General features: G+C 43.8%; 2 protein-coding genes across 2 annotated transcripts in view; one reads left to right on the forward strand and one right to left on the reverse strand.

The window, feature by feature from the left end:
- Positions 1–12677, reverse strand: part of LOC127911058 (uncharacterized) — a 441684-nt gene that overhangs the window by 223422 nt on the left and 205585 nt on the right. The window lies entirely within an intron of this gene.
- Positions 308–8157, forward strand: LOC118401713 (phosphoglucomutase-1-like). Its single transcript, XM_035799292.2, has 11 exons — positions 308–651; positions 1429–1591; positions 1834–1980; positions 4390–4515; positions 5740–5930; positions 6387–6541; positions 6724–6839; positions 6946–7081; positions 7424–7607; positions 7704–7838; positions 7972–8157. The coding sequence occupies exons 1-11, from the start codon at positions 394–396 to the stop codon at positions 8059–8061; spliced, it is 1701 nt and encodes a 566-aa protein (XP_035655185.2). The 5' UTR covers positions 308–393; the 3' UTR covers positions 8062–8157.

Genomic DNA, 12677 nt, shown 5'->3' on the forward strand with positions numbered 1-12677 from the left:
GGGAATCTCTTACTTGGAGACAACATCCACCTCTCAAATATCATTGTCAGCATAGCTGCAGAGTACAGAGCCTAAACCACATGGCACTCCCACCTACTGCCTGGAAGGACCACACAGGGTCTGCTGCAGCCCTGACAGTGATCCCCCTGTAAATGTGCAAACTAAGGAGCGTCTTCAGTTACCATCTGTCTCTGCACACACATTAGCCTGCCTGGTTTATTTTTGGACCCATAACTACCCCCTACCAGCCTGTGAAATACTGGGAGTGGCTAAGACTTTTCCCTCCCGTTACGCCTGTACACCCTTTTTAACTGTCAGGGGATCACATCTACACAACAGGTTACCCCTCGTTCCTTGTTTTTTGTTGTTTTGTTTTTGTACCACATTGAAACAATGGATGATAGTCCACTGCAAGTTCTGACTCTACCCACAGCCCCTTACCCAGATCAGAGACCAGGTACTAGTGGTCTGAGAAAGAAGGTGTTTGTCTTCCAGTCCAAAAGGAACTACCTTCAGAACTTCGTCCAGAGTATATATTCCTCCATCGATCTGCTAGACCGCCAGGGGTCCACAATGGTAGTTGGGGGAGACGGACGCTACTTCAATCAAACAGCCATCGAGGTCATTGTTCAGATGGCAGCTGCGAACGGGGTCAGTGTTACCTGTCACTGTAACCTGTCACTACGTGGGCGACTGTGTATCAGTGTCACCTTTTCCAAATCTCTGGTGGTTGGTGGTGTTACCTATTTGACACCACGTGGCCTATCCAGGGCATGCAAACATTAGTAACAGATTAAAGGTGTCTGAAAATAGGCCCGGATGAAATTAACAAATTAACAACTGGTTGTTTTATATCTTTGAATCACATACTGTTTTAAGAAAGACTGTCTACATATGCCACGTTTATCACAGTTGTTGAATACTTATTCGAAGTTGGTATGGAAAACAGACTTTCTTAACTATAAGGACTCACTGTCTTGAAATAGATGTGTATTTAAACTAGCTTTGTTGTTGTCCCAGTGCCAGCACTAATGTGGCCCCGAGGTGCTGGGTCATAAATTAGAGAACCTCGGACGCTTTTGCAGATGGGGGTATTTTTAGGGGGATTAAAAGGAAGTTGCACATGATGACACCTGCACCTAATGTGTTTCCACCGCTGTCATTTCTATGGCCGTCCTAAGTATAACCACCAGCAACCATAGCTTATGGACTTCTCATGTTAAAATCCAGAAGTAAATATGGAATCAAATGAAATCTATACCGTCAACGTGGGGCTTTCAGTCATAAAACGTGTTCAACTCCAAGCGATAGTGGCTTGTTTCAAAATAACTGCTCAAATATGTAACCGCGACAGATGCGCTCACCTGAAAGTCAACTTTACAGCACCCCTGCCAAAACATACACAACTGACCTGTGTCATCTTGGCAGGTTGGACGGCTCGTGATTGGTCATCATGGGATCATGTCCACGCCAGCGGTTTCCTGTGTGATCAGAAAGTACAAGGCCATCGGCGGTATCGTCCTCACAGCCAGTCACAACCCTGGGGGACGCGAAGGAGACTTTGGCATCAAGTTCAACACTGCTAATGGAGGTACTGTAACTAGAGAAGAGGGGATAGGAGGACAGGGTTAGCCAAGAGTGTTACAAAATGAGATAGAGACATTTGACACAGTCGATACCATTTCAGTCTATATTAACAATTGAAAAGATTAGAGCAGCACAATTAAGATCAACACAAATGAGTGCCCTTGTGTATAACACAAGACATGAAGTTGCATGTGTATTCAGAGGATACTACAGAATTAAGTCTTGCTTCTGTTTGACCCAACCCAGGCCCAGCCCAGGATGCGGTCACCAACAGAATCTTCCAGATCAGCAGAACCATAGAGGAGTATGCCATCTGCCCAGAGATCCGGGTAGACTTGGCTACCCTGAGCAAACAGACGTTTGATCTGGAGAACAAGTTCAAACCCTTCACAGGTGAGCACAAACACATCACTCATAACCTGACATGAGAATTGTATTTATTTTGATTTAACCTTTATTTAACTAGGCAAGTCAGGCAAAGAACAAATTCTTATTGACAATGACGGCCTACCAAAAGGCAAAAGGCCTCCTGCGGGGATAGGGGCTAGGATTAAAACATTATAATAATAATATTGGACAAAACACAGATCACGACAAGAGAGACAACACAACACTACAAAAAGAGAGACCTAAGACAACAACATAGCAAGGCAGCAACACATGACAAAACAGCATGGTAGGAACACAACATGGCAGCAGCACAACATGATAGCAGCACAAAAGATGGTACAAACAATATTGGGCACAGACAACAGCACAAAGGGAAAGAAGGTAGAGACAACAATACTTCACGCAAAACAGCCACAACTGTCAGTAAGAGTGTCCATGATTGAGTCTTTGAATGAAGAGATTGCGATAAAACTGTCCAGTTTGAGTGTTTGTTACAGCTCGTTCCAGTCACTAGCTGCAGCGAACTGAAAAGAGGAGCAACCCAGGGATGTATGTGCTTTGGGGACCTTTACAGAATGTGACTGGCAGAACTGGCGTTGTATGTGGAGGATGAGGGCTGCAGTATGTATCTCAGATAGGGGGGAGGAAGGCCTAAGAGGGTTTTAGAAATAGGCATCAACCAGGGGGTCTTGCGACGGGTATACAGAGATGACGAGTTTACAGAAGAGTATAGAGTGCAGTGATGTATCTTATAAAGAGCATTGGTGGCAAATCTGATGGCCGAATGGTAAAGTACAGCTAGCCTCTCAAGAGCACGCTTACCTGCCGATCTATAAATTACATCACCGTAATCTAGCATGGGTTGGATGGTCATCTGAATCAGGGTTAGTTTGGCAGCTGGGGTGAAAGAGGACCGAATACGAATCCAAGTCTAGATTTAACTTTAGACTGCAGCTTTGATATGTGCTGAGAGAAGGAGAGTGTACCGTCTAGCCATACTCCCAAGAACTTGTATGAGGTGACTACATCAAGCTCTAAACCCTCAGAGGTAGTAATCACACCTGTGGGGAGAGGGGCATTCTTCTTGCCAAACAACATGACCTTTGTTTTGGAGGTGTTCAGAACAAGGTTAAGGGTAGAGAAAGCTTGTTGGACACTAAGAAAGCTTTGTTGTAGAGCATTTAACACAACATCCAGGGAAGTACCAGCTGAGTATAAGACTGTATCATCTGCATATAAATGGATGAGAGAGCTTCCTACTGCCTGAGCTATGTTGTTGATGTGAATTGGGAAGAGCGTTGGGCCTAGGATCAAGCCTTGGGGTAGGCCCTTGGTGACAGGCAGTGGCTGAGACAGTAGATGTTCCGACTTATACACTGCAGTCTTTGAGAGAGGAGGATAGCAAACCAGGCCAAAGACCCCTCAGAGACATCAATACTCCTTAGCCGGCCCACAAGAATGAAACGTGCTTTGGCCAATGAAGAGCTTTGGCCAAGTCAATAAAAATAACAGCACAACATTGCTTATAATTAAGGGAAATGGTGACATCATTGAGGACCTTTAAGGTTGCAGTGACACATCCATAACTTGAGTGGAAACAAGATTACATAACAGACAGAATACTAGAGACATCAAGAAAGCCAGTCAGTTGATTATTTACAAGTTTTTCCAACACTTTTGATAAACAGGGCAAAATAGAAATAGGCCTATAAAAGTTAGGATCAGCTTGATCTACCCCTTTAAATAAAGGACAAACCATAACTACCTTCCAAGCAATGGGAACCTCCCCAGAGAGGTTAAAAAGGTCAGACATAGGCTTGGCGATGATAGGGGTAGCAACCTTAAAGAAGAAAGGGTCTAAACCATCTGACCCAGATGTTTTTTTGGGGCCAAGTTTTTTTAAATATTTTTTGAACCTTTATTTAACTAGGCAAGTCAGTTAAGAACAAATTCTTATTTTCAATGACGGCCTAGGAACAGTGGGTTAACTGCCTGTTCAGGGGCAGAACGACAGATTTGTACCTTGTCAGCTCGGGGATTTGAACTTGCAACCTTTTGGTTACTAGTCCAACGCTCTAACCACTAGGCTACCTTGCCGCCCGGGGCGAAGTTTAAGGAGCTCAAGAGAACTGGAGAAATAAACTGGATGTTTGGTTCCTTGTTGGCTGTTTTAGAGTAGGCAATAAGAGAAAACTCACATATTAGAATTAAATAAAACTTGCACTATAAAAACAAATGAAAACCACGACAGTCCAAGTTTGCAGTGGAAGATCAATGTGACTTTTTAACAACACAGTTTCTGGGTTGACTTAATCTGTCTGCTGAACATTGCTTCTATTTTTATTCTTTGAATTGTTTCCCTACTTTGCTTACTGAGATGTACAACTGAAGGGATTCTTTGTCTTGCCACAGTGGAGATAGTGGACTCGGTAGAGTCTTATGCCAACATGCTAAGGAACATCTTCGACTTTGCTGCACTGAAGGAGCTGCTGTCTGGGGAGAACCACATCAAGATCCAGCTAGATGCCATGCATGGAGGTTAGTAATCTAGCGTGCCAGACTTCACAGCTACGACGTTGACGTGTAGTTGGAGTATATGCAAAATTCAGAGACACACTCGACTGGCTCTGCAAGATTAGGAGGTAAGAAGAAGACTGCTCTGTTCAGATGTACTGTACAGCAAAACCTATACTATAGTTATGCTGTTTTCACAAGCGCATATGTTGATATATAGCTTAGGTTTCATATAATCTCACATGGTGCCACAGTAAAGATGAGCAGAGCACGATTTGTGAGAGCAGAAGCCCAGTCGAGAATTCAGCTGTCGTATCTCACTATCTGTTACATGATCCAGTCTTTTAGGAGAGAGGGGTTACAGCTCCCCTGTGATAACACTGAAACCAAAGGCGGGACCCCCCTTTGCACAGGAAAGCCGGTGTCCTTAGACTGCCAAATCGCAGAAGATCTTGACATGAATGGAATTTTAACAAGGTTCCACGTTCATGCCTACTCCCTCTCTCCAATAAGAAGTGAATGTCTATGTGGCTTGGAGCAATCAGCCGGTCAACCCAAGGATGTGTGCATGTTGAACTGACTTCAAAGCTTCTGAAATTGAGAGACCAAAGTTATGATGATGATGAGTAATTGGATACTCTGGTATCTAAAATGTGGGCTAACAGTGTACTTGCCAAATGTTTTATCAGGACTGGGAAGAGGGTCAATATCATTAAATAATCCATTAAGAGAAAGGATACTCTTTCAATACAATTTCCTTCCAATTCTCAAAAATCTCTATCACTATGGTTCCCCAAATGTCCCCATCACAGTGTCAAACGATCACTATTTAACTCTCAAATTCTTTGCCATGTCTTCGCCATAACCGCCAAAACCCACTTACAGAATTCCACACCTTGATCCTGTTTCTCTACTCTGTCAAAGACTGCGATTCTCCTACTTCTAGTCTCTTTCAACAGTCACACTATAAATCAGGCACTAGAGACTTGTCCAATTCAAATTCTCTATTTCTCTAATCCTGTCTCTTGGACCCCATGCCACTTGTCCCATTAAACTGTTTATTATTAAACGTGACTCTATCCCTCTTTCTGTCCCTCCCTCCCTCTTTCTCTCTCTCTCTCTCTCTCTCTCTCTCCTCTCTCTCTCTCTCTCTCTCTCTCTCTCTCTCTCTCTCTCTCTCTCTCTCTCTCTCTCTCTCTCTCTCTCTCTCTCTCTCTCTCTCTCTCTGTACCTCTGTCTACTTCTCAGTGATGGGTCCCTATGTGAAGAGGATACTGTGTGAGGAGCTAGGCTCCCCTGCGAACTCTGCCATTAACTGTGTCCCCCTGCAAGACTTTGGGGGCCAGCACCCTGATCCCAACCTCACCTATGCAGCCGACCTGGTTGAGACCATGAGGGGTGGCCAGTACGATTTCGGAGCTGCCTTTGATGGTGACGGTGTGCGTGCTAAATCAAACAATAATTTGACTGTCTTTATAATAATGATCACCATTTTAAGTAATCATCTTTAATTTGTGAATTTCTCCGTTGTATAGAAAAAAAAAAAACTAGAACCCCCCAAGAAATATTAAAGTGCTTTAACAGCCAATGCTGACACAACAACTGAAAATCTACTGAGAAACGTTTTCTTGTTTTTCATCCAAGACAATTAAATATTATACAATGTTAAAATATTACCCATCAAGCATCCCAGACAGACTGAAGACTTCTATCACAACTTTAGAGTTAGATGCTTTGAATTGTATTTAGATAAATCACCATGCTGCTAAACACTCTCTTTTTTTATTTTTTACTTAACCTTTATTAAGTAGGCAAGCCAGTTAAGAACACATTCTTATTTACAATGACGACCTCTCTCTTGTCGCCTGACCTCTAACCTCTGTCTGGTTTTCCAGGACCGTAGCATGATTCTGGGTAAGCATGGCTTTTTCGTCAACCCCTCGGACTCGGTGGCTGTCATCGCAGCCAATGTCTTCAGCATCCCCTACTTTCAGCACACAGGGGTGAGAGGCTATGCCCGCAGCATGCCCACCAGCGCTGCCCTGGACAAGTAAGGCCTCGGCCTGGCATTATCCAATGAGAAAATGAGCCATTGACCATTACTGCATTTCATCCTTTCTCAATGAACAAATGATAACGAACTTGAATGTTGAATGTACAGAATGATCATAAACCATAATCATGTATGATAACCAAAACAACAAAATCCCCCCATTTCTCTGTATTTCGTAGTGTGGCCAGGGCAACAAAGATTGAACTTTATGAGACCCCCACAGGGTGGAAGTTCTTTGGCAACCTGATGGACGCAGGCAAGCTGTCACTGTGCGGAGAAGAGAGTTTCGGCACAGGTATCTCATCAGTGAGTCAAAATGTCAGGAACTATGTTGTAGTTACAAGAAACGTGGCAAACGCTGCAAGAACCTCAAGCAATCTACACTGTTTCTATCATGTCAGGCGCTGACCATATCCGTGAGAAGGATGGACTTTGGGCCGTGCTGGCATGGCTGTCAATCCTGGCAACGAGGAAGCAGAGTGTGGAGGATATCATAAAGGACCACTGGCAGACGTTTGGCAGGAACTTCTTTACCAAGTGAGCAATGGACAGTGTGAATCACGGTACTGACCTCTGGTGGTCAAAGCATATCATTGCAGACATTTTTTTTTTCTGAATCTTCACAGACTTTCTCAGGGAGATGTAGTGAGGCTTGGCTACTGCTCAAGTCTGAGTGAAACCGAGAGTTGTATAACACGCTGGAAAAATCAAATCGAGCTGGGGAAAAAAAATACATGATGATATGAAAGCAAGTGTCAAAAAGTGTCAGTGTGATTCTCTTAGACAGTGACAGATGGGTTGGCCTCAGAAAGAGGAAACACGTGAGCAACGTAGCCAAAGCTTCTCTCATTTCATCTTCTGCTGTGCTGCCTTGGGCAGGTATGACTATGAGGAAGTCGACCTGGATGCAGCCATTCAGATGATGGAGGATCTGGAGCTGAGGATACTGGGGAAGGCCTTTATGGGCCAGCGGTTCGCTGTGGGGGAGAAGCTCTACCAGGTGGAGAAGGCAGACAACTTTGAATACACGGATCCCGTAGACGGGCGCATCTGCAGAAACCAAGTGAGGAATGGAGGAACGGCTATTTCAGGCGTGGACGCAGAATTGGACCTACATGTCACACTGGACTAATTCATCTTCATCTCCTCTCTCTTGCAGGGCCTGAGGATAATATTCACAGATGGCTCCCGGATCATCTACAGGCTCAGTGGAACAGGGAGTATGGGGGCAACAGTTCGGGTCTACATCGACAGCTATGAGAAAGACCCTGACAAGATCTTCCGAGACCCACAGGTAAGTCTAAGACCAGGCAAACGATGATTCAGAGATTAGATCTCACTTACCAAACTGTGGTGTTTCTAATAATATCATCATGGCCATGTAGCTAAGTGTATTAACTATGTGTGTGTGTGTGTGTGTGTGCCAGGTGATGCTGGAACCCCTGGTTACCGTAGCCCTGAAGGTTTCACAGCTTCATGAGAGGACAGGCCGCAGTGGCCCATCAGTCATCACATGATCATCCATTACCACCCCTGCCCTTCCTAATAAAAGCCTCAAACTACACTGTCTTTTCCCCATCCTACCTTCCCTGAGATGGTCATTTTACCCTTCATCCAAAGCATCTTTGAGCGATTTTGTACTTTCAGATCAACCCCAACTATCACCACTCAGCTTCTTATTAATTGAGAAAGAGTGAACTGTACCAAAAATAAAACATTCTCAACTTTGTATTTAGTTGTTGGTGTCATTAGTGAAATCCCCATCGATCAGGGCTAGCCAACCTTGTTCCTGGAGAGCTGCTGTCCTGTAGATATTCACTCCAAAAACCTACAGGAGGGTATCTGTCTAGGAACAGAGAGTTGAAGAGCCCTGCCATAGATGGTATAGGTCTACATACAGTAGCATGGGAAATTCCCCAATAAATCGGTAATGAGAAGGCCTTGGTCTTTATATCAAAACTATTTCAATACAGAAATATTGATATACCTGTTCTGTCTTCAAAGTGGGATTTAAGATTAAGCGCTTTCTGTAATACTATCTAGAACTACCGTACTATAAATGGGTCGTTTTAGGTACACTACATCAAGTGAAGTTGAGAAGTATGTAGCCTAGGCTAAGGACTATTTGTCGGCTGTCTGGCTCCATCCAAAGCAGTTCTTCCCGCCAAATTGGCTGACAACAGCTTCGAAACATATCAACTTACTCCATTGTTCTCTTGTAAAGAATGTGTTCCAGTGTGCCTCGCTCCAATGCAATATTGTACCATGGAAAGCATGCATTTGTTGTAGGAAATATTGCCACATACCGTTGACAAGTTGTGTAGCAACGAAAACAGTACCTCAAAACTGCAGACGGCAGATCTAACAGTGAGTTTGTCTAACTTTGTTTACAGCTATGTTTTCTGTACCCATCATATCTTCAGATATTAGGTCATCCTACCTGTGTGTGCTTGTAAAAACGTTTTCACTGGAACAAGTGTGTATTCATATCACCTTCAAATAACCTGTGAGGTGGAGGCAAAGCCAGTGAGTGACAACCTGCGTGAATGGGAGGCTAAAGTGGAGGGACTGAAGGACACCTTGTGGGAAGGTGTGATATGGCATGGAGTGTTCAGAGCATCCCCCCAAAAAATTATATTGTTGATGATGATCAGCTACTGATGATGATGATTATATGGTGTCTACACTTGGTGTCTATATATGGTGTCTACACTTGGTGTCTATATATGGTGTCTACACTTCAGCACCGTTTCCTTCCACACCAATGGTGAGTTGTCAGCAATACTTCATCTATTGCCAAGATAGTGTCATAAAAAGGAAACTGTTTCCCTATCTGTTTTGGCTGAAGTGGACAAGGACGCAGGTAGGACCATGTATCCCCTGCCTGGGCAGCGATTGGAACCCCAGCATCTCAATTAGCAGCATTCTACTCAGCATAATAAACTACTGCACATTTTTTTAATATAATAAAGTCACCAGAGAGCTAGGGTCAAACATTTGCAGGGAAATGTTCATGTCTATGTTCTATTTAATCAATAGAACTGCAGTTAGTTACATTTTGCTTGTGCAATTCCACTATTGTTTGTCTTGCAAATCACTTCTGGTGCCTTGAGTCAGCCTACGCAGATTTGTCTGTCCCTAATAACGCGTAGAAGTGTTTATTAACAGCGGTTAGTATATAAAAAGCAATACTATTTACAATGTTCATAGACCTATAGTATCCACTCTGATGTTGGTCTCCTCTCCTATGTCCCCTCTCTTAACCATGCTGTCCAACCCAGTCCTGGAGGGAGCAGTGAACCCGGAGGCTGCTGACATGCTCTGATCCAGCCCCTCCACCTATCAGTATTTTATAAATGCTTCTTTATTGGTTAGAGAGGAACGGAGCCTGGACTCTGCGACAGAGCCTGGACTCGAACCAGGTTCTATAGCGGCACAGCTAGCACTGTGATGCAGTGCCTTAAACCACTGCACCACTCAGGAGGCCCTGGGGAGCTCTATAAAGCATTACAGTACGGTGCTCCCCTCTCATCAGGAAGAGCAGGAAACCCCTAAAAGTACAATTATTTCATTCTGAACAGAACCATTACTTTTCTCGTTCTGTTCCGCTGTTCCGACCAGAGTTTGAGAGCTAGACCAGAGCTAGCTAGCTAACAACCTTGTGTGAGCAGAGCGCCACCAAAATAAAAACACGTCTTACCTTTTTATTGATAATAAAGCCAATGTGAAACGTGAAAACTATAGTAACCTTAACTAGCTTTGAAAAGGTGAATCTATTCTTCTCTTATCAAAAATCTCTCTCCCTAATTTCTGAATCATGCTTGTAACGTCTGTAGCTACAGTAGACTATGCATCGGAGGGAGGGGAGGGGCAGGTAGCCTATACACACACTGGCAAAGATTTTCAGCCGGCAGACAGGCAGATATTGGAATACGTTAGGGCTTTGCATAGGCACTTCGTTGCGTTTTTTTGCCGTAACGTAAAATAACATTATTAACCCGTTCCCATGCTTGTAAAATAATGGTTCGGTTCCGGAAAAGTATAGATCAATTTCATTCTAGGTTCTGGTTCTGTTCCTATTACAGTTTCTGGTTCTGTTCCCTGAACCTGTCAAGTACTGTCATAGAGCCCAATGCCTAAGTGGAGACTCATGTAGACCACATCCCCCTGCTCCAGCACATAATTATGTTGATGGTCAGTGTGTACAATATTATGCACAACTTTTTGGTCATTTGTGGTACAGGCTTACTCCCAGGCTTACTCGTTGCAAATTGCGGTATCCCCAGGCAGTGAATCTGAAGTAGTAGACTCTTCACACTGGTGCTTCTAAGTGACCTGTAATTTGGTTGTAGGCCGTGCCAATTTTGGTGATGACTCTCTTGTTGGGTTTCAGTAATGAATGGTCCTACAATTCCTGAATCAATCAAACCAACAGAGAAGGCCACCTTTGGTCTGTCTTTTCTCCCTCTTCGGCTCCTCCATCTCCCTCTCATTGGCTGTCACTCTGGCCTTCAGGGCTGCATTCTCTCCCTCCAGCTCCTCCACCTTGTTCTTCTGGAGCTGTAGTTCAGTCTTGGTGATTCTCACCTTCTCTCTAAGTGATGTCAACTCCTTTTTCTGCTCCTTTACATCCTGCTCACTGACTCTCACTCTGGCTTCCATTGGCTGACAGTACAGCTGCTTGGGCTGCGTTCTCTGTCTTCAGCTACTCCACTTCCTTCTTGGCAAATCAAAGCACAAATCGTTGGTCCTTTGCCTGGGCTTCCTTGTCCTTCAGTCTGGCCTCCATGTTCTTTAGCTCAGACTTGGTGACACTCAGCTCCATCTTCTGCTCCACTACCATGTCTCATCTACTTCAGATCTCAGGGGAAGGGGGGGGATCTGGCCGCTCATCTGTTTGTGGGTCGTCTCAGCAGCTTCAGTCTCTTGGCTCTCGATCAAACTCTCTCTGACCCCTCCACATGCTCCAACACCAACAGAGCTACTGCTCATTCTGAAATTAGGCCTCTTCATAAACATTGACGTTTTTGAGGCTCAGTCCCCTTTTCTTTATACACACTCATGATGTAGTGAGCCAATGCATGAGAATTCAACACGTGTTTCTGACGTGAAACACCTGTTGAGCGGACCTCAAATCAGATCTTTTTAATCCATCACTGTAATCCATCACTGTAAAAGGCTACTTGAGATTCCATTTGGGACAGAGTTTATTTGAATACTCACGAGTTGAGAATGCTATAGCAACAATTAGCATCTGGAAACCAAATCGCTGAAGAGATATAAACAACACATTTTTGATTTGGGGGGGGTTATTGTTGTGAAGATTGTGTTGGTTGCTTCACTGTCGATCCCCAAAGAAGACATTTAAATACATTTCAAACCAATTTACCGCTGGTAATGGCGGTGTGCCGCTAGTCTATTCTATTCTAAGATAACTAAGGCTATCATATGCCATATCATACTGAATGGTGTCAATGCTCTGTTGCTGATGATAGTCAGGGAACAGTGTAGGGAACAGACAAGCTGTGCAGTTGGACTCAAAGAACAGGTATGCACATTTTCGTGGAACAGTTTCATTTCAATAATAACTTTTTTGTTTCTCAAAATCATTGTCACTTTGTTAATCAGAAAAATCTCAAGTAAAATGTTACAGATTGAAAAGTTAAAATTCTACTAAGGTGAGAGCACCAGCCTCATTGATACACTGGTGGCTGAAGAAATAGAAAATAGCCTGTAGGCCTACAACTTCCATCGTGAACTAAGTAAAATATATAGGCCTAAAGCAGACAAATAAAAACAGAAAATATCCCAGTGGAAATTCTGGTAATTTCAATCACATTAATCTTTCTACTCCATCTCCCTGCCTCCCTTTGACTTGAGCTATTGCTAGTGAAGTGCAACAATGCATCAAATCATCAACTGGGTCCGGCCGGAAGCTGTCGCTAGCGAACTTGCAACATGGTATCAAATAGCCTATTCCGGGTTTCCGTGGCAGTGAGCTCGGGGCAGACAATTGTTTTTTTATGAAGTTTCCACTATATATATGGGATCATCAGATCATAATATTTTGTTCTTTCACACTAAAGCTTCGTGATTATCGATGCCGGGTGTGTTGGAAAGAAACTATCATTCG

The sequence above is a fragment of the Oncorhynchus keta genome, chromosome 23, assembly GCF_023373465.1.
Source record: "Oncorhynchus keta strain PuntledgeMale-10-30-2019 chromosome 23, Oket_V2, whole genome shotgun sequence".
NCBI classification, from domain to species: Eukaryota; Metazoa; Chordata; class Actinopteri; order Salmoniformes; family Salmonidae; genus Oncorhynchus; species Oncorhynchus keta.

What these genes read in the sequence shown, in the direction of transcription:
- LOC118401713 (XM_035799292.2), top strand. Translation starts at nt 394, where the DNA reads ATGGATGATAGTCCACTGCAAGTTCTGACTCTACCCACAGCCCCTTAC. An exon ending in ACCAGCGCTGCCCTGGACAA is followed by an intron (nt 6,542 to 6,723) that starts GTAAGGCCTCGG and finishes TGTATTTCGTAG; the next exon opens with TGTGGCCAGGGCAACAAAGA. An exon ending in AGATCTTCCGAGACCCACAG is followed by an intron (nt 7,839 to 7,971) that starts GTAAGTCTAAGA and finishes TGTGTGTGCCAG; the next exon opens with GTGATGCTGGAACCCCTGGT.